General features: G+C 48.1%; 1 protein-coding gene and 1 non-coding gene across 2 annotated transcripts; one reads left to right on the forward strand and one right to left on the reverse strand.

The window, feature by feature from the left end:
- Positions 1–1,295: 1,295 nt before the first annotated feature.
- KY (kyphoscoliosis peptidase) lies at positions 1,296–25,348 on the forward strand. The gene is made up of 12 exons (XM_085303891.1): positions 1,296–1,539; positions 2,945–3,007; positions 5,378–5,440; positions 7,847–7,921; positions 8,799–8,837; positions 9,625–9,675; positions 11,762–11,844; positions 12,220–12,328; positions 15,947–16,064; positions 21,297–21,485; positions 22,050–22,240; positions 23,950–25,348. Exons 1-12 carry the CDS (start codon positions 1,398–1,400, stop codon positions 24,852–24,854), a joined length of 2,028 nt encoding a protein of 675 aa, XP_085160017.1. The 5' UTR covers positions 1,296–1,397; the 3' UTR covers positions 24,855–25,348.
- Positions 23,294–23,366, reverse strand: TRNAK-CUU (transfer RNA lysine (anticodon CUU)). The gene has a single exon. It is a non-coding gene; the product is annotated as a tRNA-Lys (tRNA).
- Positions 25,349–26,001: the final 653 nt, after the last annotated feature.

Here is a 26,001-nt window from a genome sequence, read left to right on the forward strand (position 1 = left end):
GCGGGGCGGCTGCGGAGCCGGGGGCAGGAAGGCCCCCCGCGCAGCCAGCCGCGCTATTTCTGGACGTGCCGAGGAGCCGCCGAGCGCTGGATTTGCGGGCCGGCGCGGAGGCGTACGGGCTGTCCGTGCTTTGGAAGGGGCTCGGGAGCACACGAGGGCCAGCAGATCGGGAGGGAAGAGGACTTTATATAGAGGTGCACGGGGAAAACCCGCGTCTCAGCACACGAGTAACCGAACACCATGCAGTAGTACTAGCTCCTGCCCGCAGACTCAGGAAAACAACTTCCCCCGCCAACTGCTGCCAGAAGAGCAGAGCGCTCCGAGACCCCTGCGGCGAGAAGGGCTGCGGCACCCCCAAAAAGCCCCGCCGCGAGCCCCCACCCCGGGCCGCAACGGGTGCAGCACTCCGTGGCCGCGCCGGAGAGCGCCCGCAGGTGCTGCCGGTCCCCCGAGACCCCCCAGCCAAACATCCCTCCGCTGGCAGCCCTCGCGCGGGACGGAGGCCAGCGATAAAATTAGACAGCCTTCGCCCTGCCAGCCCCTTCTCCGGGCTGCAGCGGCCAGCTGAACTGGGCTGCTCGCTCGTACTGTAGCCCCTTCCCGGCCCCCGTTTTGTGGGCTCGGAGCATTTCTGGGAAGGGGGGATTTTCGCAGCTTTCGCTTTTCAGCGACGCCAGCCCGGTGCCGCAGCCTGCGGAGAGCAGGGCCGCCGCTCCGGCGGGGGCAGAGGGAGCCCGAGCCGCTCCGGCACGGCCCCCTTTCCACCACGCAGTTACCTCCACCTTTGCTTTGCTCGCTAAGCCTTGAAAAAAAGCTACACCCGCCCTCCAAAAGCGGCTGCTCGGAGCCGGTTCCCAGCAGCTCCCGCTCCGCAGCGCGAGGCTGCAGCCTCCCGGCGCCACTGCCCTCTCCCTCTCCCTTCCCTTCGCAGCTGGTACTGTTATTATTTATATTCCCAAGCATCTTTTCAGTTTCCACTCAGGGCGCGAATCAAGAGAGAAATCCTTTTAAGGATTTCTGCAAGCTTCAGCACGCGAATCGCCCCCCAGCTAAGCAGCGCCCGTTCGGGGGATTTAAGTGTAGACAAGTGCTTAAAGCCGAAAGGGCAGCGAGAGGCGGGGGGGAGCCGAGGGCATGAAACGAGAACTCTGCCGCGCGGCTCCTTCCTCTGCGTTAGGAAACGGATCCCTTCTGCGATTTCCTTTCAAAGGTGACTCGTAACCTCTTCATTAGGGTAGGCTTTGGCAAAGCCCTAATGGTGCAGTTGGCAGGGCCGGCTCTCGGCGCGCGCTCTGCCTTGGGGGCAGACGGCTTGCCTTTCCGAGGGTGGAAAACAAACACAGCGGCTCGGAGCAGCGGCAGCTCCGCCTGAGGAACACCGCCGGGGCAATGCTCTGATGGGTACCATGGACTTTAAGGCAGATCCCAGTTCGGTCATGATCAATTTGCTGCTTATCGTCCACCCCGAGAAGGCGACAAGCAGGCTGAAAGCGCCGAGGGACAGACGGACGGAAAGCAGCGCCCCAGCGCCGAGCCCAGGTAAAGCCCTGCCGGCGGCCGGCGCGAGGAGGGGAGGGCTGCGCCGCAGACGCCGAAGCGAAGCGGCAGCTTTGGAACAGCGTTTGGGGGGTTGCCCTTCTCTCTCTCCCTCTCCTCTTTCCCTTCCATTTAGGGCAGCATGCTGCAAACCCCCCAAACTGCAGACCTTCTCGTAGAAACCCGGCTTGGCTTCCCCGGTCCTTCTGGTGCAGCAGGACCCCTCCTCCTGCGACGGCGAAGCAGAGCACGCTGCATGCCGTGTGCTGCACGTTGCTCAGCGTCCGGGGTGCGGAGGAGGTGACATGTGCACGGGTACTAATCTGAGGACTATGTTTGCCCCTTGCTCTGTCCTGCAAGAGCCCTGAGCAGCTTCCGCAGGCTCGCTCAGCCGTGCAAGGGGAGCAGGGACCGAGCGTAGCTGCTTAGCCCCAGACCAGTGCCTATCACAGAGGAATACAGGGATAAAACAGTTTGGTTTGAAGTGGGTCGAGGCTTTGTCTCCAGCAACGACAACCCTGAGCCATTTATAGCTGCAGTTTGGGACAGTCTCCCCTGGCCTAGCTGCTATCCCTCCAGGGGATCTTCCAAAAAGCTATGGCTGTGCTCTGCAAATGCAAGGAGCCCCTTTCTGCAGAGCTGAAAAAAAAAAAAAAAAAAAAAAGAAAAAAAGAAAGAAAGAAAAAGAAAAAGAAAAGGAATATTTCTGCCCTAAAATCTTGGGGGAAAGCTAGCTCTACCATGCAATCAGGTCCAAGTTAACAAGGGTAGGCAGGGCTGACACAGAAGTACACAGAAGTATGCTCATGCTTCATCTAATAGGGCATCTCATACCTTCCCAAACACAAGCGAGCCCTATGGAAACCACTTAGCCTTAAAATATAGTCCTGTTTCCCTTCTGGTACTTCATGCTCTAGCAACAGGGGCTGCAACCAATACTACAGATGAGGCAGGAAAGATGGATCCTGAAGACATCTGAATTCAGCTGTGAGGGATCAGATGAAAGATTTCGGGGTGCTTGGCCTTCAGCCACTGCCAGAACCTTGTATGTGCTGGTGGCCTGCAAATACCGCAGTGCCATAGTACCAGAAATCCCTCATCCAGACCCCCGATGTGCTGGGAGGTTTGGTCTGCACAGCAGAGACCAGAGCATGGGTCCCATTGAGGTAGGGCTGATGCATGCTAAAATCCAGGTTTCCAGAGGAGGAAAGAAGAGCGCAATGGGAAAAGATCTAACGACTGTGAACTCTGCAGCATTCTCGTGTGGGTTTTTTGAGAAATAATGCTTGGCTGATGTGGTGCTCCCCCGACGCGGGGTGATTTCTGCCTCTCTGTGTTTTGCTCCCAAGCCCATGCTGCATGGTACTCCAGAAGGACTGTCTGCCAATCTCATGTTTATATTTTACAGGTTTACAGGAGGATGGAAACGGAAACAATAGGTCACAGCCACCGAAGGGGAGAGACCCTAACGGTATGTTGTGTTCTCGCTCTAAGCGGGGGGAAACCGCGCTGCAGATAAACTAACCACGGTGCACAAAATCAATTTGCAGGCTTTTAGCACCCAGCAGTGCCTCTCAAGCAACAAGGTGCTTAGGACAGCCCATCCCGTTTCAGCCCTTTGGTGGGGTTTGCTACATGCACTCAGAGACCTGAGGAACGTGTGTCACCAGACACGTTCCCTCTGAGCTTGCCTGTCCCTCGTGGGCAGGGTGCACGATAGGATGGTGGTGACACACTGCAGAGCCCATGCACGATGGGCAGGGGACTCTCCTGCAAGTTGTCACGGAGCTAGGTCATATTTCAGGTGCATGGAGCTCTTTTACATTTCACAGCCAGCTGATGGCAGGGGAAACTCAGTGCCCCAGATTGCTCAGGCTGCCGAGAGAGCTTCCAGAGACTTCCCCAGGATTCGTGTAGCTTAAGGAGGACCTGTTGTGTGCAAGAAGCGCTTGGGTTTTCAACCTGTCCACCCACCAAACCTTTCCTCATCTCCGCCCCTCAGAGACTGCCGAGCGCAGCTGTGCGAGTCAGGTGCGACTGATCTCAAGGGAAGATGTGGCTGCTAGTCTTGAATGTTCCCCTGCCAACTCCTCCCCTCTCTGCCCCGAAACAGCTAGAAGTAACATCTGAAGAGGTTATCCCTGGCTGCACACAACTGCGCTGCAGGACTGCGGTGCACCATGAATAAGCAGCTCCCAGGAAAGGGAATCAGACCAGCATGCTCGCTTTCCTGGTACTCTAAACATAACGCAACGCCTAGCAGAGAAAGGCAAGGGACAAAGCTAAAGCAAAAAGCCAGGTCATTAGAATAAACATCAGTTAGGTCTAACAGCACCAAACAGTTGATTCCAATTATACTGCCCAGGAGCTTTGCTTCCGCAGCACCAGCAATAGCAGTGCACAAAAGCCGTGGCTGTTACCAGTACGCTGCTTGACAGGAGTCCTGATCCACGTCCCTCTGAAATCAATGGTAGCTGGATAAACCTCCCAGACTGAGCAAGCAAGCAATACTTCACAGCAAGATGCAACTTATTTTTAACAGATCTGATGGTGTCAGACACTAGATAACAAAAACCTTAATTCCGCAAAGCAGACAAATACCCACCTCTGCAGAACGCTCGCTTGCTCCTCTGTCATGCTCAAGAGGGTCTGTAATTCTGCTGCAGCGCAGAAACCAGAACATCTATTACGAGCAAAGGGACAGTATTGACTAGCTACTGCACAGGACTGACTGCGGGACTAGGAGGATTTAGTGCAGATCTGCATACAGGAAACTTTTTCTCACAGCTCTGCCTTAGGCACAAGTTAAATCCCCTTGAGGATCACTAAGAAATTCTGATGTCAAAAGAACAGACAGAGCTCTAGATCCTCTAGCACCACAGGGGTTAATAAATTCACCTTTAATCAGCCACGTTAGCATCTTGATGAAGTTTCCGACACCACCAAGCAGCTGGTGCTGCTGCAATATTTACAAACTGTATTACATGAGCCTAGCCTGAACCATGCTGCAATAAGCAGGCTGCTGCCCCATACAGTGCAGCAAAATCTCATAATTCACGGGCCTGATTCTTGACGCAGCCATGAGTTACGAATGATATCTGGCCTTCAAGGAGGAGCTGTTAAAAGGAGGCTCCTTGCACTGGTCTCTTGGGGCTGCCAGGACGTGGATCTCATGACACTTTGAAAAAGAGCAAGGGATCACCCTCGCGGCCTGGCCAGCATCCATCCTCCCTGCAGCAGGGTCTAGCATCCAAAGCCATATGCGAGCTATCACGCACGGCATTCGCTGACTGCGCTGTCTCACTGTCAGCGCAGCCCCGAGGGATGGATTTATGCCGCTCGCAATGGTGTGTGATATGGGAGCGCTCGGTGCCCCCAGCCCCAGGCCTGCCAGGTGCTCCGTCCCTGGCGAGATAGCCTCTGCCCCAGGGAGCCGGCAGTCTCCGCAGGCACCGGGGAGGAAGGGGAGCTCGCGACCCGGCAGCGCTGGGTCAGTGCCCCACGCAAAGACAAGCTTTCTCTGCTCCAGCCAAGCTTCTCCGAAGAGCTGCCCGTGTCCAGCTAACATCCTCCCTGAATGAGGGGGCTTGCTCCCTCCCGGCTTCCCTCCCCCCTCCGTTCGCGCCATCTGAGCGCGAGCACCTGGCACGGGGCCACGCACTATCATTTCACGCTGCGCCGTCCGCCTCGCAAGCTGGAGAGGCAGGTCGGGCTTGTGGTGTCATTACTTACTTTGCTGCTGAGCAAATTTACGGGTTTAATCTGCCGCCGCTCTGGGCACCTCCATCAGCACGCCTCCACTCTCCCCGAGTCACTGAGATGTTTTTCTTCAACCAATCAGGCCAGCAGGTCCCCAGGGAGCCCTACAAGCAGACGCAAGCCGTTACTTCTTACTCCAACGAAGGTAAGTGGTGACCCAAGGGATAACAATTTTTCAGGGCAAGGTTTCAGGCAGCTCCTGCTCAAGTCTTTTTTTTTTTTTTTGGTAATAAAATAGGCTCAGAACACCCAAAAGGAGAGGGGGGGAAAAAACGCACACTGACAATTTCTTATCTTGAGCTGGAAGAATTAAAACCATAGACCAACTCTCAGACTCCCTGGGCTTTCCACAGGCCAAGCATGCAGGGGTAGTAGTAGCTGGGAACAGCTCCTGTGGTTTTGCTTCCGTAGGCTTGGGTTTTGCCTGCTGGCAAAGCGCTCCCAGCAAAACCTCGGCGTCCCTCCAGCTCTCGCTCGGCAAGGCTTTGCCAGCCCGACTGCAGCGCTCAGCTGCTGGAGGAGGTGTGTCACCACCAGGACAGCTGGGTTGACAATCACACTTAACAGAGATCTCCTGGGCCCCAAAACAAGCCCACATCTTCCTTCCAGCCAAAGCTCCCAGGGGTCCACGTTCAGTCATGGCCAAGCTCAAGGTATAGCTGGCAAGGGCAACGCTTGGGAGTGTGCCGGGCCTCTGGACACGGCCCCAGCCTCTGCGGCCAGGTAGCACAGTGTGGACGTGCTGTCCCAGGGCACACCACTGCTGTGCACCTGGTCTGTCCTTGCAACGGTAACGGCAAACAGCCAAGTTGGGAATAAGCCCAACATCTCTGCTGCTAGGGTCGGTGGCACGCACGGCTTACCTAGAGCCTGTGCCACCCATAGGACAGCAGGAAGGCTGGCAGCCAGGGCCACCGGCATCCTTGTCCTCTCACTGCAGATGCACGGAGGTGCTCCTGGAGCACCCTTTCCCACCACCTCCCTGACTGCCAGGACATAGCATAGATGTAGCCAGTAAGACTAGCAAAAAACCTATTTTCCCCAGTGCTGCTGGAAGGGTGCAAGTACCGGAAAAAATAATGCTGACAAAAGTTCAGATTAAGAGCTGATCCCTTTCAGATGGATCTGCTGTGCAAGGTGCTTTCCCTGCACTACAACACTCTGCCAGGGCAGCACCGGCACAGCTCTTCCACGAAGCACTCTCAGGACTCATCCGGCCACCGAGAACCAGGAGAAGAGCAAGCCTTTCCCCGTTATCGAAACAATATCTTCACATCTTATGACAGAACCATCTTCCATTTCATCCCCTCTATCAGTTCCATACAAAAGCTCACATCCAAAGGCTTGCCACTTCTTCACAAAGTAGGTCTTGATAAGGAACAGTAAAAAAGTGTTATAAAAACATCAGTGGCCATTTCATGCCATTAGGTTTTAAAGTAGACAGATGCATAACTTAGAAAAATATCTTATGGGCTTACTTTTTTAGGATTTATTAAATATCTTTTAAGCTTGCTAGAAAAAATGCATTCCAAAAAAATGTATTCCTCACTATTAAATCTGTTTTTTGAAAACAAAGAATTTTAATCTATGGTGAAAAGAATGGAGAAAGTGGAAGTCAGTAAGAAACCCCACAAAAATCCAAAGATAAAAATAATCTTAAATGAAAAAAAGCCATATTGAGAACGTTTAGAAAATCTTACTATTTGCACAAAGGCATGCCGTCAAGAAACAACTACCTTTTGCCTCAGAATTAACTGGCACGATATACCAACCAGCCCTAATCCTGCCGCACTGATACTTGCAAGCATCCAAGAACTGGAGTCAAGCTCCGGGATTTAGAAGGGTTTTTACAGTTTGTGTAGTTCTTCCTCGCCTTCTGCTGTTGGGGTTTAAATGACACTGAGCTTTTCTGCTTAATCACAAGAGATACAAAAGCTTTTTTTAAAAAAAAAAGTTAAATTCTGAGAAATAGCTATTATTTGATGAAATTGCAGAATTCTACCTAATTAACTGGTTCCAAGAGCTGGGTTTTATGGAAAACCCCAAATGTCATGAGACTCTTGATGAAACTGTAGGAGCTAACAAGTGCGATTAGCTGGCGGTCCCAGGACGCATGAATATCTTGACCTCTTGTCTCCAAACTAACTTCTCACTGCCTGATCCAAAACGAGGAGCCCCGAGTGTACCAGAGTCCTGCAGAGAAACCTCGAGGTTTAGAAACCTTCTAAAACACATGCCAAAAAATGCAGTCTCTTTCAAAAAGTTGCAGAAATTTTTGCAAGACACCACCTAACTTTTTTTCCCTTCTAGTTCTCTCTGGCTTTCAGAATGAAACTTTAAACAAAACACCCCCAAACAAGCCGAGAGGAGCTGCCGCTTGCACCTCCCGCCGCGCTCAGCCGGTGCCCCAGAGCAAGCAGGGCTCTCTTCCCAACGGAGAAACGCAACTCCGGCTCAGCACACGGATCCTTTGCACTGATTCCGCTCTTGGTTTGCATTCGCTTCCTGCTTAGTTTCCCCCTTCTTACAGAGTTTCTCACCGTTTCTGCAGGAACTCAGATGACAGTGGAGATACACCCCAGAGATGCCACCCCACAACTGCTCAAGAAGCTCTCTTCTGGGAAAGGTACAGCCCTGCTTTTCGTGCTGCTGCTTTATGCCTAGCAGGTGCGCCAAGGCAGAGCTCACTTGCGCGCTGCGGCGCTCGGGGCATCACAGTGACACATGATACAGGATCGAGGCAGGAAGAGAAATGCTTCCCAAAGAAAAGGTAGCGCTGCAGCACAGATGTAGGGTTCAGGTGTTCGTGCGAGTGCAGGCCAGAGGGCCCTTACTGAGAGGGTCTCACGTCCGGACACAGCTCGTGCCTCGCTCGGAGCTTCAGGGACTGCAGTGGCCAGAGAATCACAACGATTTCTGATGTCTCTGCAGGACTCGGTAGGACACCATACAACATGTCCTGCCTCCCAGGCAAACAGGTTCAGGAGGGGAGCCTGAAAACAACAAAATGACAAGAGTAAATTCCAATTTTCAGCCCTAACCCTGCTGTACATGCAATCACTAGAGCAGTGACCACATTTCAGCCTCAGAACAGCCCCCTCTTGGGAGTAGGTAAAGCCACATCTGCCATCATCTGTCATTCTAGTGTTATCACTCCTTGATACTAATGAGTCCCCACATCTTGGAGGCTACTACAGAGGGCAGAACTTCCCTGCAGTGGATAAACCATTACCAACAGAAACAAAAAAGTTTCTAAAACCTAATAGTGTGGGCCAGGTCCATAGACATACCATCTTTCCAAAAGAAAGGACCAAGGACAGGCCAACGGGAAATGGGGAAGCATTCTTCCCTTTAGGGAAGCAGCAATGACAGGAAGCCTCTAGGAGCCTGAAGGGCTGCAACCAGGACAGGGTGTCACACCGTTCACGAGAGGCCCCTCGAGCCAGAGCGTGGGTTGCCACAGCAGTGCAGTGATTTAACCGACTGTGCCGCTGTTGTTGCAGGTGTCCGAAAGCCCAGTCTGAGAGGCCGGGACAACAGAGGTGAGGTTGCTTTACTACAGCGTGTTTCTCTAACACAAACCCACGTGCCCAAGCTTAGGGGAGTTGCTCCCTTCTCCCCTGCTGGGGCCTGTCATCCTGAAGCTCTTGAGAAGCTGCCAGCACCCGAGGTCAGATGCTGACTGTACTGCCTGGAGGTGGCCATATGCCCGGACTCCCTGCTGGGCAGATGCAGCTGTACCCTGCCAGTGCCTGGACCTTGAGAAGCAGCTGATGGTGACAGCAAAATCCTTGTTTCTAGGGTGGGAGGGTCTCCTCCAAAGGCCCTGGGGTTAAACTGTGGTGACAATCTGGGGGCTGCAATGTCCCTCAAAAATCCCTCCAGCTGCTGTAGGGCTCTCTGCAAAGTTATCATCTAACAACTGCTTCAGGCACGATCTGGATCTCAGATCTCTCAGCAGCGCGCACGCACTCAGTTCTTCCATGCCATGAGCAGTTTGGCTGGGTGGTGAGCAGGGGTTTGGTGTTCCCAGCCCTCAGGCTAGAACAGGAGATGTCTGACTGCTTGGGAATGTGGCATCTACAAGAGCCACGAGACCGCAGGGAGGGGAAGCAGGGCACAGTGATGATCCAGGAGGCCTTCTACCCTCTGTGCCCACTCTCCCCAGTGTGATTAACCTGCATGTCCAAATGCAAGCAAATGGGCAGAGAAAAGCCTGAATTCCAACTTCTTTCACCCAAGCCAGTTCACCAAATTCACTTATTTTTGTCTATTCTTTCTCTCTTACTAACAACTGCTTGCCTCATGCTCCCTTCTCCACTTTGCCAGGTTTCCAAAAGACTGAAGCCCCACGGCCACCAAGCGGAAAAGACCTGCATGGTAACTATTGGCTACGTCATAGCTTCATGCCACCAGCACAGCTGGGCACAATGTAGGGCAGCCCTATACGGGAAGCCAGTCAATCCTAGAAACAGAACTTGCTCTGCTCCAAACCTAAACCAGAGTGCATTGACAAGTGATTTCATTTCTATTATCACAAGTAGGTTCAGCTTCCCTATCCTCTATTTGTCTGAGTGGAATGTCACATCTGCTTTAGATGTTCTCAAGTCTCTCCATATCTGAGGAAGGCTACTCTGTAAATGGGCATGATGCGCATTTTCTAACAACCAAGGTAACAGCATAAAACTACATGAGTTATGGAGGACCCTGCTTCTGTAGAGAGCCTTTGCAGCTATAACCTGACAAAGACGAAAACTGATAACCAATTTTAAAAAACCATCCAGTTCCCAAAAGGCAGAAAGTAATTTTCAGAGCTGTATAGAGCAGGAACCTTTAAATGTGTAAATCTGCTTTATCTCTCCTTAGGTCAGCATAATAGCCCTTTTCAGTGAAAACTGAGATAAACAAACAAGCCTGTTAAAGAAACAGATGCTGCATGCTCACATCCAGATTTTGGCAGACAGGCACCTACCCAGCGCAGGGAAGGACAGCAGGTGCTGGTCACCTGCGTCCTAACTGGCACATCATTGCCAGGACACGGCGAAGCCACACGGAGCCAAGGACACTTGCGCGAGCCAGACTCGCAGAGCTCCGCTCCCCTAATCCCTCCCTGGGGCAGAGGTTTCCGAGAAGAGCAAGGCTCATATTAGCAAGCTCTTTGCGGTTCAGGCAGACTTTCAAGGTGAAGGGAAAGGCACTAGGAGATGGCCAGCTCCCCAGCAGGCTGGAGGGAGGTGGTAGCAAAGAGGCCACAGCCCAGTTTGGGGGAGGGAGAGAGAAGGAACATGATGAATAGACTTCAGAAGCACCATCAGGTTTTCAGCAAAGATGGGCAGCTCTCACTGCCTCTCACGCATCCAGATCCCACCAGCATGGGGCATCCAGGCAACAGAGCAATGTCCCACCTGCCTAGCAAGGTTGCAAATATCCAAAGCTGCACACAACAAGCCAAAGTCCTCATGCCCCCGCTCATAGCCTGAGGCACTTCCCTCCTCCCAGCCACCCATCGCTAAGCAAACAGCAGTTCTACAAGCACCATCCATTCATTCACATCTTCTAGCTCTTTGGAGTCGTACAACAGCATTTTCATTTGATGATCTCTTAAACCTTTGTTTCCTGAGAAATAACAGTCCTACAGATACCTTGAGAAATGTCTTTAGTCCTTTAGCTTTAGGCTTTGACAACACATAGCAGGAGGAGAGCTGTAGAGCCCAATTCTTACTAGCTTGGAAGAAATGGGAGTGCTGAGCAGAGTGCAGACCAGGGGAGATGTTCTTCTGATCCAGCTGTGTACCAAGCTGCATCTGGAACACTCCAGTAGCTCAGTGACTGGTGAGAACAATGTCAGCTCATTTGGAGAATGTCATAAAAATAAGCTAGTTGATGAATTAGGATAACTTACTACACCTTCATCCACACAGAGTAGTCTAGAGCCTACAAAGATGCACACAAAGCAATTAGCACATCAATCTCAATACAACTGCTCCACGTAATGTTACTCACACACCTGAATTTGGGCAGAATTGTGGCCTTTTATTGGGCAAAACAGTCTCATCTTTTTCAGTGAGACTGTTGAAGAAATCCATCTCTGCTGGATTTGAATTTGAAAAAGTCTGTGTTTACCTAAGGTATCCACAGCACAGATGCTCGCTGATACTTCTGCATTGTATCTTGCTCACCTACAATGTAATATTCTGGGATTTTCTATGCTATTATGCAGTGAGCAGGCACCTGCTACTCAAGCTATGCCTAGATTATACTAGCTTGGCAGGATGAACTCTGCTTTCTGTGCACCTGGCAAGAAAATCCTACGGGTGCCCTCGTGTTCCCTGCTTCCTAAGCACCTGCTGATGGACAACACCTCTGGGCATCAGACAGGAGGCAGGAAGCTCTGCTGTATCCCCTTGTTCCAGTGTTCAGCCAGAAAAAATTCCCCCTGAGACAATAACAACTTGTTTCTTCGCAGTATATCCATGGGACAAATCTTCTTTGAAATCCATGCCGGTAGACCTGCAGCAATTTGAGAAGCTGGATGCCTACGCATTAAAAGTAAGTCATGCTTTTGCCTCTGTCCTCCTTCCAGTGTTCACTCCACCGTGACCATTCCTTGAAATCTAGCTACAAGCACTAACGTCAGCTCAATCTGAGCTACTGGGCAAGTGCCTCGAAGTCCATGGTGAAAAAACATTTCTGTGCATACATCAGCAAGAGAGATCCCCCTCCAGGAGGAAAACTAAGAGCCAAAATATTTCTTGCTTGGAGTGTGGAATTACAGCTTTGTATTTCTATTATTAGTGAAGCTCAAGTTAGAGCAGTGTGCTGGCGAGGGTCCTCCTAGCGTTAGCAGAAGGGAGGAGGAAGCAAGGTAGATCTACCACAGCATTTCTTCATTACAATCTTGCAATGCATTCTCCTTACAAACAGGTAAACGTCAAGAACAGCGTAGAGGAACTCGTTACAGCCCTGCTTAAACAAGCCCGGACTGACTTGGAGAAAGTCCGAGCGATTTGGATGTGGATATGCCACCACATAGGTAGGTTGAGATCTTGGATTGACAGAGCCTCTGTAGATAATGCCACTGCTGACACTCTCATTGCACTGCAATTGCATTTTACTGTTATGTTCTATGGGTCAGTTCACACAAGGACATGCAGTGGGTGGAAGAAAGGCTTGTATACATGTATATATTTATCCATGTATATATGTATGTATACATATATATACATATACATACACACACACACACACACACACAGAGGTTATTTACCATTCCCATTTCCATCCACCCTCTCCTAGCACTTCCAGTCCTACAAGGTTTGTCTGTACATGACTCCTTCCCATGTGGTAAGCCTGTGACTCCTGCTCGATTTATTCAGTGGTGTTACCATATAATTTACTATCATCTAAGCAGCTGCAGCGTAAAACAAGGCTGCCATGCACCAAAGGCTTGGTTGTCATGTTCAGAGCCACCCAGCATCATAAGTTTCATTGCCACCACTGTCCTGAAACCACGCATGCCCACATAGCTATTCCCAGTGGAGTCTGCATCCTGCTGCCTTTGCTCTGGGAGGGATTTTGCTGCTGTAGCCTGGGTATCAGGTGCCTCATCTCTTCAGGGATCACCAGGCTGCCCACCCAGCTTAGTGTCACCACTGCTGCTTCTGCAGCTTCTCCGTTGCTCCCCCTCTTTTGGCAGAAGACAAGCCCTTGCAAGGAGCAATTGCGACTGCCTGGCCCTATGCTTGGCATAGCTAGTCCCGGGCAAAGCACCCTTTTGCCTTTGACACTCTTCTCTTGGCTGTTTGCCCTGCCAGCTCAGCCCCTGTGTTTTGTGGATCCATCTTATGCTCCATTTTCTACCTGGTACCTGACAGTGTTAATCCTACTGGCGTATGTGTCAGCCCTTGTCAGAGCAGCACATCAGGGAGGCCAGCTTTCAAAAAACACGCTGTCACTTGCTTGATTACAGTCCCTACCTGTATCTACACTCCTTCTCAGCCTTCATGAGAATCACAGCCAGTTGCCCCGGCCCTTCCTCCCAAACTCCACCTCAAACGCTGGCATTTCGAAAACAACCAGTGCATGCAGAGGACAAGGAAGGAGGAGGAGGCAGAAGGGAAAGCTTCTTCAATCTGCCACATCATAGGGAGGAAAAACCTTCTTGGCCCAGGCCTCCCCGGGGGGACCAGATCTGCAGATTGATTGCATTTTGCATAACATATGCAAAAGTGTTTTTTCCCCCCCATTAACTCCTGGAAGTACAGCTATTCTTCCCCTCGCCTCTTATGTATCCCCTCAGTCCTTGCCCCAACTGCCCCAGCCCCTTCCCCACGCTCTTGCTCCATACATCCTACCCCAGCCTCCTGCCTCTTCGCCCATCACTCTCTCCAGGCACCTTTTGCAGAGTGCGGGCAGCAGGGCAGGCACCTAACCTTGTCCTGCATGATGTCTTGGATCAAAGAATTAGCATCCTGGTTTTAATCTCACTCGCATCCCGGGCAGCTCCATGCATAAGCGGGCAGGGATGGAAGTGGCAGATATTTTCCTACCTTCAGGGCACAGACAGAAGCCAGACATGGCAGCCGTCTTCAACACAAGCCAATTTACAACACATGTAACAATAAGCGATGCTCAAATTATGATAAATACCCCAAGAGATGGGCACCACGGGGTCTGCTGAGCTGACAGCAAGTTTGGTGCAGTGCAGCTCACTAACTAAATGGGCCAGATTTCAGAGAGCAGAAGAGTGATTTTCAGAAGCATTAGCCTAATCTCACCCCCACTGAGATCAGTAGGAGTTTTGCCAGCAACTGCACTGTTAGCATAGTTAGGTCAGTCCCAAACAGCCTCAGTCCTGCCCTTAAATTTGCACACTGCTGATTTTACTGCATTTCACGAAACCGAGAATTTGACTCATCCCAGCACTGCACTCCAGTTGGCTGCTGATCACGCAGACTGCCTTTACATTAACTCATTTCTGTCCGTGACTGTCTAGGTCAACCAAAAAATGTAAAGGTGGAAGGTGAAATAGTCCCAAGTGACTGGAGTGTCATCCTCAATATGGCAGACACCTCCTGAGAAAAAGGGACACTGACCATATCAGGCATAAAACAGAGTCTTGCCTTTGGGCTAGGACTCTTCCATTTAAGAGGTGGGGTTAAATGGCCTACACTGTCTTGAGGTTCAGTCTCCAGGATCTACAGTTCCTCTGAGAACCCTCTGGATTTGCACTCACAGCGCAGGTCCACCTGGGACGCCTGGCTGATTCGGACTGACCAGGAATCCATCCATCTTACACAATTCTCAGGGCATCTCTGGTCCCTGGCAAGTATGTTTCGATCTTCCCACAATACTTTTACACCTTCTGAGTTCCTATTCTCCCTCTTTCCTGCATATGTTGATCCCTATTTACATGCTAGCAAACAAACAGAGAACTAGGAATTTAAATCTGCTTAAAGAAACAAACTGTGCCTTAAAGAGCACTGAAGTCAGGAACTCCATCCTAGTTTGGACCTCATTTAAACTGAGCCAGCTACCTCCTGGCTAGCTTCTCCCATTCCATTCAGCTTTTTGCCTACCTGTGATGCACAACTACCTCCATGCACTGAAAGAAACACACTCATTTTCAGTTACCTTTTATGTCAGCTAGCATAAAAAAATAAATAAATAAAAAAGCAGCTAGGACTTTGCAACCAACTAGCTCTCCCTACCCCTCAGAAAGTGTTCTGCAGCTTTGCCCAGTGAAAGCTGCCGGTCCAGAGCCTGCCTCTTCCTACAGCCCCATGAGCCAACCTCAAGGCACCTATTACCTGAGCTTGTTTGACAAAACAAAAGCAGTTGCAGCGTTTCATCAAAGCATAAATACAGCATGTTGCTGGCTTCTTTCCTCTTCTTCAACAGCATTAAAGGAAGGCTGAATCAGCTGATGCAGCATTCCTCACAGCTTTATCAGAAAAATATGCTCATATTTTAAGAGTGAGGTTATGGACATGACCAAGGTTGCTAAGTATTGAATTAACCTTCCCAGACCAGTTTCTCAAGCTCTGTTTGAAAGAACCCTGTTGCACTGCTTTTCTGCCTTCATTCAGCAAATTAAGATTTCCTCCCCTTCCAAGTATTAATGCCTTGCTATACCGAAATGACTCACCTACAATAAACCATTTCAGGTATTTGCCAGCAAAAGACTCTCCAGGTATTTTAATATAAATGACCTGTAAAGAGTGCAAAAGGCTCGATGGTTTCCTTTGACAATAACACAAGTCAGAGTCCTCCAAACGCAGAGCTCTGTATTTTAACAAGATACCTCCAGAGTACAATTTCCCCTGCATGAAGACAGGCCCCTGAGGAGGCCCGTTTTCTCTAAAAACGTGCAGATAACCTCCCATTTGGATTTGACTGCACATTCTACGCCCCGGCTTGGAACGAAAGGTGACTGGAAGATGCATACATGTGATACAAGAGAGAGCTGTTGTCCCCTCTCCCCCCACCAAGAGTCCACAAGGGAAACATCCGTGTGTAGTACATACTGCAGCTTGTTTCTCGTTGTTCGTGCTCAAGGAGATTAAAAACAATCCAAGCGTTGCTTCTGCTGCCCATCGATCCTACTGCCTCAGGCTTTTGGATGAACTTTAGTCTGTGTTCCTTCCTGCAGAATACGACGTAGTGGGCTACCATAACAAAAGCCAGCTGTCGTGCAAACCCATAGATGTGCTTCAGACGGGGAAGAGCATTTGTGAGGGATACGCTGGGCTCTTTGAGCAAATGTGCAGGTAAATTAAGCTCAGAAACATTCAGTGCCAGAGAGAGTTAACATTCATCGTCATCTCTGCCTATTCTGTCTGCCTTTGCATTGACTAATGTGACTATAAGCAGGGCTTGGAACTTTAGCTTTCAAACCATGCTGCGGAATAATAGCAAGTCCTACAAAGGTCAATTTTGCTTCCTCCACCACCTCCCTCTCCTCTCCCCTCCCCAGCATAATTTACTTTGTGCCATCTGCTGAGCTTCGCATTGCATTAACATAATGGCAGATGAAAACACAGAGATAATTTGGTTAGAAGAGGCTAGGCTTTCCCTTTGAGTATCTGCATGCGAAGGTTAAAAGCATGGCAAGACTTAAACAACAAGGAACATAGTCTGCAACACACTACCACGTAAGAGGTAGGCAACGTCCCAGAAGGAGCTTTCCCAAACCCTCCGTAAATGCCTTTTCCCTCCACTACAGAGCTGCTGTACTGATACTGCCTGACGCTTACCTCAGTGCTTTCAGCAGTCAGTCTCTTCACAGTTGAGGTCAACACTTTAATTCCCGTTTTATAGATGCATCAGAATTTAGTGACTAAAATCCGTTCCTCTGCCTACAAAAAACTTTTGACTTCACAGGGGATTAATTGCAGAAATGAGCAGAATTTACCCCACAAAGGAAAGAAAGTCAGGCTTAATAATTACAAGTCCATTTCAAATATGAGGCAGCTCATTCCTTGGCAGAAAGCACAAATGCTTTTCATACGAATGTAGCGCAAATTGCTTCTCCCTCACATTTCTCCAACCCCAGTAGAGAAATGAGATAGCTGTTGTGTAAGGCAAACCAAGTGTCACAGCAGGGAACAGTATCTCACTTCTCACAGCAGTACGTAATAGGTTGGCTTAGAAGAGCGGTGAAGACCGGCAATGAAGGGGCCTGTTACGTTTGGGACCAGCCGTACCTAACAGGGTTGTCTAAAAGCAGAAGACTGGATCTGACGGCTCAGAGACACAAAATTGGAGGGGGCCTCCAACTAACAGAAATTAGTTCTGTACTTCCCTAAGAGCATGCGCCTGCAAGCTGGCTCTCGCCGAGTATCCCTCCTTTCCCTTCTCAGCAGACCAGCTTCCATTTACGAGTTACCTTTGGAAACGAAAAACACACACATCCCAGTTATTAAGTGGCATGTTTCAGTAATGATTGGCTTTCCACACCATCCAGAAAGACTTGGGGAGAGTTTCCACCATTAAAGAAACAAAATTTACAGAGAAAAGGCTACATACATATTTTTAAAAATATTGTGCCAGCTGCTAACGCAGTAAACCCTTTCAGCCAACACAGTATCTCATGATATCTGATCTTGTGTTCTGAAGAGCAGAATTAAGAAATAGGATGATCAAGTATGAATTTATAACTGCATCTTAGGAAACAGCAATTAGAAAAATTGAGAGAAATTAGCATCTGTTCATTAAAGAGCATATGCTTAGCTCATTTATAACAAATGATCTTTCTAAAAATGCCTTTTACTATTTAAAAACTCTGCTCATTTACTCTCCTTAATTCCTCAGTTGCAGGTTGATTATTCATTTTGTCATTCAGAAAACCTCACAGTCATCCACTCCTATTATTTTTGCCAAAAAAAAAGCTAAATGTTTATCCCATAGACTCCGCTACTGAAAAAAAAAAACTATAACCAAAGACATCTCTTTCTCACAAGAGGATCTCCTCATCATTTCTTCTTGCACACAGTTCAAGTCTTATGCTGAGTCTAAGCATAAAGACTGGAGGCAAAGAGCAGCCTTCCTATTTAAAGGTTTATGTTTTTGTTTTTTGTTTTTTTTCCCCTAGCACGTGTTACAGCAACTTTAACAAACAGCCCAATTTGCCAGTCACCAGGAGCCCCCCAAAGGTCCTGCTGAAGTCAATGGTTGACACTGATTGAGTCCTAATTGTTTCAGTGCCAGCACAGAGTTCCTGCTGTAAACAGGACGCTGTCACCTCTGACCACCACACTGGCAGCCAAATTTCTTCTGATTAGCTCAGAGGCCTGTCATACAGGAAAGGTGGGCATTTATAATGGGAAGTTAGTCACAAAGCATCAGTTTCCAAATGTCAGCCATAACAGAAATGAATGTAAACAAGTTTTGGACCAATATTTTAGGAGCATTTGCCAAAAACTGTCTTCTCAACTGACAACCAAACTCTAGGAGGTAGCCTGGCTGAGTGAATCCGGGAGAGTAAATGTGTTAATTCAACTTCAGGCAAACCTAGTATAGACGCAGAGAGAAACTCACTTACAGAGTCAGCAGGGAAGGCAAAACAATCATTTGCACTTCAGGCGTTTCAGCACAATCTTCAGCAGCCGAACTGACTGCAGTTCCTATGGTGGATCTGGCCACTAAGCAGCTCCTTATTTAGAATTAGTCTGCAAATAATCCAGATTTCACCTCATCTTGCTTTTCACCTTTTCTATAACGAATAACTGCCCCTTTCCTCTCAGGCACAGGAGTGCTCAAGTACCTACCACAAGTATAAACCATTCTGTCTCGCTCTGGAGAAGCCATAGGTGCTGCTTCTTTAGATGAAAGCAAAGTCAAACCCAAAATCAAAGGGAAGAAGCTGCCACTGAATTTTAAAGTGACACTTCCAACAGTATCCAGATTATTTCCTACTCATCTTCCTGCACTAAGCAGATGTTTACAGCTGTTTCTTAAATCAGTTGTTCTCGTCCACCACATACTTAGGTCATCTTCTATCATTATATCGCCCATTTTAAGCATTGCTGTAGATCTCAGTCCTCCATCTGCCTGGTTAATTTATCTGTATAAAAGTAATTTAGATAACAGACATTATCACTCTTCTCATCAATACAGGATTGCTCTTCCAAGGATGTTTTTAGGCTGGTTTTTGTTTAACTACTATTAAAGAGCCCATTAGTAAGATGCTCTAATCTTTCTCTGGGGAACTCTGAACACATCCAAGCACAAAACACTGTCGCAGCTTCGCTAACTTCCACTTCAAGTGAGAGCAGGGAGAACTAAGGGCAGAACTTGGCCCTTAATATTTAACATTCTGTTTGAATATGCCAGCAACGAGAATGTCTCGTGGAGCCTGGAAGGATTAGATGCCAGTCCCCACGGAATTAGTGAGAATTTGGTGCTTACCTCCCACTAGGCCGCTTTCAAACTCCTAGGATCAAATCTTCCTTAAAGCTCCTGGGCCAGCTCCTGATCTCAGTTACGTCGTGTAAATCCAAGCTCTCACCAGTCACGTCAGTGGAGTTGCTCCAGATTTACTGCCCAGCTCCATATTAGAATTTGGCTCGTGAGCGACTGAGGGCTGGCAAAGACTTGACGGATGACCCACGATACCAGGTTTCTCAATGGAATTCCTTCCAGTCTTGCCATATTCATTTTGAATTCCTCCTGTGACAGGCTGTGCCTCACTATCCCTGCGTAAGAGTCTGTTCCGTGCTACACTAGAGCACCGATTTGCATGTTCCCTACTACAGACTCCTTCAAGTTCTGCACTAGCCGTCTTCAGTAGGAACATTGCACTGCCATGTCTCCCCTCTCGGTGTACCTTTGCCTTCTCTGCAGGCTGCCTAATTTGAGCTCCCAGTTAATGCCTGATCAGCTCTTTGCAGCTGTGATCCTGTTTTTGACCCTCTTTCTCAGAGAAGGAGTATCAAATAACTAAACAACACAAAGACTTCCAGGCCTGAGTTTAGTACAACCGTACGCAAAGCTGATGCGACCATCTTCCCTTTAAACCAGCATCTTCATGGAAAATGAGGTATTCCCTACGAACCCTACTGCACTGCCAGTTCCCAGTCAGTGTCTCAGTTATGAGCCCTAGACGTCTTGAAGGTGTCTGACACTAGCCAAGCATCTGTCCATCACTTCACAGCATGCTACTTATCTTTCCCATACGTATCACTTTTCTTCGCACTGAGGTTAAACGCACATTTTGCAGATAAACTTGCTCATGAAGTATGCACAGTTTATTACTTAAGATAGCTGCTCCATTTAACATACTTTTCAACGAAGCAGAAAACAAATCAGTACCATCCTACACAAAACAATCCTCCAAGTGAAGCAAGTTTAAACCAATGCTGAAATAAGATGCCAACATTAGAATCCATTGCATTCAGTGGCAGAAAGTTTATTAACATATTGCTTGTTTAAATCCTATTTACATATCAAGAGACATTCATTATAAGAAAATAATGAGACTTTCTTTAATCATCTGGACTCTGGGAAAACACAAGCTCACTCTTTAAGGAAAGAGAAACAGCATCTACAATCCAGTGAGGTCTCAGATTTTAGTGACTAGTGTCAAACATCTGGGCTCGCTATTTCAGGGAGAACACAAGCATGCACAAACACACTTTCATTTTATAATTACATGGGCTAATTGTGGACAGCGTCAAAGGGACTCCTCTGAGTGACAAGATGGAAAGCAATTTAGCACATGTTGTCATCTTCCTCCAGAAATGTTGAACTGAAGCCTGATGCATCAGGCAAAAGGGAGGGAAGATTCAAAACATGGAAGAGAAAGGCCCCTTCCTTCAAAGGGACGCTCTGTCCGAGCACCTGTGCAAAGACTACGAGGAAAAAAAAAAGTGGCCCCTATACAATGTCAGGACAAGATCAACACCCTTGGGCATCATTGCCTTGAGCTCTTGTCACCTGCCCACCCCGACAGCCAGAAAGCCACAGTCTCTACTTGATGTCACTAGTCAAAGGGGAGGACTTGACCGTCTGCAGAAGGCTGAGGAGATTCTGCTATGCTGAAGGGAGAGCCATCGGCTTGTCACAGATGCAATGTGCCCAGAGTTTTACACCCTGGACAGTGCAGACGTGCCAACATACTGGTATAGGAAGGTAGTTAAAGGAACACTGTACAGAGACTGCCATATCAAGAATAGGTGTCCCAGCTAACAGGAAGATTTCCACAAATTAGAACATGGAATAACCTAGACATCTAGGACAACAGTGTTAGTAATTTGTCACCTGGGTCAAGAGTTCTAGTTTTCAAAAAGAATGACTCTTGCCTACTAAGACATTTAAAACCCCTAATTTCCAAGAAACTCAGCTACAAAGAGGCACCTAAAGAGCTTATGGACTTGGTCCCAGTTGACTATGGGATTCAAGTTCTGCAGAAGTGCTGATTTTGCTCCTCACGTCCTTCCACAGAAGTATATTAAAAGGCTTAAAATAAAAGTCTCCTGCTACATCTTACTGTTTCCTCTTAGCATTGCAGGAATCCAGTGCATGAAGCTGTCGGGATACTCTAAGGGGTGTGGGTACAAGATGGGGCAGACCTTTACAGGAGACTCTGACCATGCCTGGAATGCTGTCTATCTTGATGGAAGGTGGCATTTACTCGACAGCACCTGGGGAAGTGGCTCTGTTGATGATTCTTTCAGCAAGTTCACCTTCAGGTAAAGGATCGGTCTCTATGTTAATCCACAAACCTACCACAAAGACAAGAGGCATTACACAGTGCCAAATTTTAGGCCCCACATCAAGACCCAAAGCCTAAGCAAGGAATCCAGGCTGCCCGTACAGGGGATGGAGAGCATTTCTATAGAAAGGCAACAACCTTCAGTAGGAAGCAGCATAACTGCTAGAAGCAGACACACTTGCTTGGTGTATCACAGCTTCAGCAGGGCTAGGCACTTTATGCAAGCCTGTGCAGCACTAGATTCACAGCTGCCCAAGGGGCTGCACCACACTTAAACAACAAGCTGAGTCTTTCTCCAGGAGCCCGTGGTGGCAGAGGGTAGCATAGACACCCTGGTTTTATCCAAAAGCTCAGCTTTTGTCGCAGATATGGGAGACCAACGCTCAGGTTCCTCCTCTGCCTGGAGGATTTCAAACCCACAAAATCTCAGCACACCAAAACACTCCAACTTCCTCCTGTTGAAACCACCACCCCTCAACAGCAGCAGAACTAGCTATTTATAGTTACTCTACTTCCTTTAACCTCTTCCTTCTTGTTCCAGGTACAATGAGTTTTATTTTCTGACCCACCCAGCTCTGTTCATTAACAATCACTTCCCGGACAACAGTAACTGGCAGCTTCTTAAGCCAGCTCTGGTGCTGAAAGATTTTGAGAACAACATGCTGCACAACAGTAATTTTTACAAGCTGGGCTTGCTGGCTGCACACCCAGAGACGGGGGTCATCCAAACAGGTAACAGCCTGCAGAGGGGAACCTGCAGAGCACTTGCTCTCCGGGCAGCCCTGTGCTCTCCACGCACTGCTGCTTTAGCTGGTTATAAGTGCAATGCACCCTAGGCTCTTGGGGCAGAGGAGGGTCAAGGGGTTGCTTTGGTTCAAAGCTGCAAAAGAATTGTTATAGACCCTGGGCCCAAAAAAGTCTCAGTAAGCAACTGAGGATGGGCTACCCTATCAGGATCAGCGGTGTGGAGTTAGACATGTTGCTATTACCGTCAGCAATCTGAGATAGCCTCGGTATTAGCAACTCTAGTGAGAAAATGAAACAAAACTGTATTCCAAAAGCTTGGATGCATAAACAGGCACTTCCTTCTGCAGCTGCTCAGCTCCCCAAGTCCAGCAGCTCACTTTGGCACAGATCTCAGAATCACAGAACAGGCAAGGTTGGGAGGGACCTCTGGAGATCATCTAGTCCAACCCCCCTGCTCAAGCAGGGTCACCTAGAGCATCCAGGTGGGCTTTGAGTATCTCCAGAGAAGGGGACTCCACAACCTCTCTGGGCAACCTGTGCCAGTGCTCCGTCACTCTCACAGTGAAGAAATTCCTCCCTATGTTCAGGCAGAACTTCCTGTAGTACAGTTGGTGCCCACTGCCTCTGGTCCTGTCACATGGGACTACTGAAAAGAGTCCGGCCCCATCCCCTTGACACCCTCCCTTCTGGTACTTGTACACATTGATAAGATCCCCCCTCAGTCTTCTCTTCCCCAGGCTAAACAGCTCTCACAGCCGTTCCTCGTAGGGCAGATGCTCCAGCCCTCTGATCACCTTCATAGCCCTATGCTGGACTCCCTCCAGTAGCTCCATATCTCTCTCGTACTGGGGAGCCCAGAACAGGACGCAATACTCAAGATGAGGCCTCACTATGGCTGAGTATAGGGGCAGGATCACCTCCCTCAACCTGCTGGCAACACTCTTCCTAATGCACCCCGGGGGGCCCTTGGCCTTCTTGGCCACAAGGGCACATTGCTGGCTCATGGTCAGCATTTGCTTGTTGTCCACCAAAAGCAAGCGCCCAGCGTGGGGCTCGAACCCACGACCCTGAGATTAAGAGTCTCATGCTCTACCGACTGAGCTAGCCGGGCTGCTTAGAGAAAGCTTCTTCAGGTAGCAGCACTGAACGACAGCACATGTACTTAAAATCACTTTTCTCAAATTTTATCAGAGACACTAGTTAATTGTTTTTATGAATGCTAAGAGCACCTAGAATTAAAACTGAAAGGCAACAAGATTTTAGGACTCAGTCTTGTCTTAAAGCTGTTTGGGAGTGGACTCGTAGGAAGATTATTTCACACCTGTGCACTGCAGGGTTCTTGCACCTCTCTGAAGCTTCTTGGAGCAACTACTGGATTATAAATTGGGTCTAATCAGGTCCTGAGCACATGAACTGATGGTACTTTCAGCTACACTTCACACAGCCTTTCATGTTCTATAGGACCACAGTTCTGTTTCATTTTATTTCAGAATAGGTAAATACACGTCTCCAAAAACAAAAGCCACACTCCACCTTGCACTTTTTGAAGGATGCTTATTTAAGACAACAGTTGACAAGCTGTTATCAGTTTACTGTGAGGGAAGTGGCAATTCATTGGGACACATTAGTCTTCCTGGACAGGGCGCACATACAGAAAAATCCTATGCATTTTCTTTTTCTCTTGTATTTCATAGTAAATGGAAAAGCAGCTATATCGGTGGATTGCCGTTCTTCCATGTTATTTACATTTAAGCTGAAGGGAATACAGGAGCACGGTTTGATGACTTTGAGGAAACATGGAATGATGCTGGAAGTCTATCCCCAAAAGACAGGCAGTCACAAGCTGCAGATCTTTGCCAAATCCTCTAAAGCCTCAGAAGATGTCTACAACTGTGTGTTAGAATATGTCCTAGAGTGCAAGTCTGTGGACAAGAGCATGCGTTTCCCAAAGGACCTCCACCAGCCTGTTGGACCAAGCTGGTTCTCGGAGCGGCAAGGATTCCTGAGGCCATCACACCCTGACCCCATCATTCACACCAACGACGGGCGATGTTCTGTCACCTTCACCTTGGGCAAAGACATAAGTGTTTTGGCCTCGCTGCATTCTGATAACAGCAGCCTCACAGAGGACATGAGAAGGCGCCACATCATGCAAATCCATCGTGGGAACCAAATTGAGCTTAAGATCCATCTCCCCCACGCAGGGAACTTTGTTCTGAAAATCTATGCCAAGAAGAAGTCAGAGCCTGGCAATTATGACTACATCTTCAACTACCTCATCTCTTGCCTGAACACTGAAGTTAAGTGGCCAGCTTTCCCTCAGAGTTACAGCAAGTGGGCGGAAGGCTATGAAATCCTGGAGCCGCTCTCCAGCTTGCTGCCAGCCAATCGCAACGTTCAGTTTAAACTCAAACTGCATGGGATAGCAAAGGTGCTCGTTCAAGCTGACAACACTTATCCTCTGACCCGGAGCAGAGACGGCTTCTGGAAGGGAACCTGCAACACTTCTGGATGCACAGAGGTGTTTGTTATGGTGCACGAGAACGCTAACCACAGTTTTTACTCACATGTTCTGAAATACGAAGTTGAGATCCAGTAACACTCTCCCTTGCTCTTTCACTCTCCTGCACGAACCAACATTTTCAACATGCCTAAAACCAATATGGCTTTATGGAATTGTTAGCTATCTCCATCAAATTTGTTCATTCAACAAATGCAGAACAATAGTTGCCTGGTCTTTGCAAGACCAAGGGCTCAAAAGTTCAAAGAAACAAAATCCTCTCCATTATGGAAGGAACAGCAGTAAAAGAAATTAAATAAAACCCTACCCGTTCATCATAATACTGTCCAAACAAACATTTTGAGGAAAACAACTGAATGCCTGTCTGTAGGCCATTAATTATCAGCAGTGATTGTTGGTTTCCAACTTATGGACCATAAGAAAAGTCTTATTATGGCTACTCCAAGAGGAATCCAGCTAGTTACACAGCAGAATGAAGCACCCTATATTTTTGAGCAGCAATGTCGGACATGAGGAATTTAAGGATATTTAAATTAGGTTTCTGTTTATCTTTAGTCTAGTTGCAAAATACATCCTAGAAGAGAGAAGTGTTAGGAAGAAGATATATAATACAAAGTTTTCTTGTGCACTTCATTGTCTTACAAATTCAAGTGATATTGCAATTGACTTTTTACACTGAATCTTATATCCAATAAACAAAATTTTTACCTTTTTATATTAGTGTATTTGAATTGTAAACATTTTTCTTGCAATATTAATACTATGATCATATCTCAAGCATAGAGGTGTTTCCAAAACTAAAACCACAGCAAAATGCAAAATAAAGTTCTCAGAAATCACTCTTTATTCCAATTCGTCTGTGCAAGATTGGAGTTAATGAACATAAGAGGTTACGTGGAATAGCAGGCTGAGTAACATCATTACCATGGATAAAGTTTTGTTTGGTGTCCTAGCCTTCAAAAAAATGTACACGCATAAAAAGCAGAGATGGTCTTCTGGTGAACCTCACCTGCACTACAAGTCATAAGATCAAGCAACATTTTCATAAGAGATTCAGATGTCTGTAACTGTTAGCATGACCCAAGGGATATTATGTTAACTTGTATTTAAAATAAATCTGTTATGCTTTTGCATTCTATTTCATTGATCAAATGATATGAACTCCTCTTCACAAAGTTGCTGCATTTTCCACACAAAATACGTGTACTTTTTATACCTCTCCTCC

This window comes from Rhea americana, unplaced genomic scaffold (assembly GCF_003343005.1).
Source record: "Rhea americana isolate MKP2758 unplaced genomic scaffold, rheAme1 scaffold_200, whole genome shotgun sequence".
NCBI lineage: Eukaryota > Metazoa > Chordata > Aves > Rheiformes > Rheidae > Rhea > Rhea americana.

What these genes read in the sequence shown, in the direction of transcription:
- KY (XM_085303891.1), top strand. Translation starts at nt 1,398, where the DNA reads ATGGGTACCATGGACTTTAAGGCAGATCCCAGTTCGGTCATGATCAAT. An exon ending in GAAGGGGAGAGACCCTAACG is followed by an intron (nt 3,008 to 5,377) that starts GTATGTTGTGTT and finishes TCAACCAATCAG; the next exon opens with GCCAGCAGGTCCCCAGGGAG. An exon ending in TTCAGCAAGTTCACCTTCAG is followed by an intron (nt 21,486 to 22,049) that starts GTAAAGGATCGG and finishes TTCTTGTTCCAG; the next exon opens with GTACAATGAGTTTTATTTTC.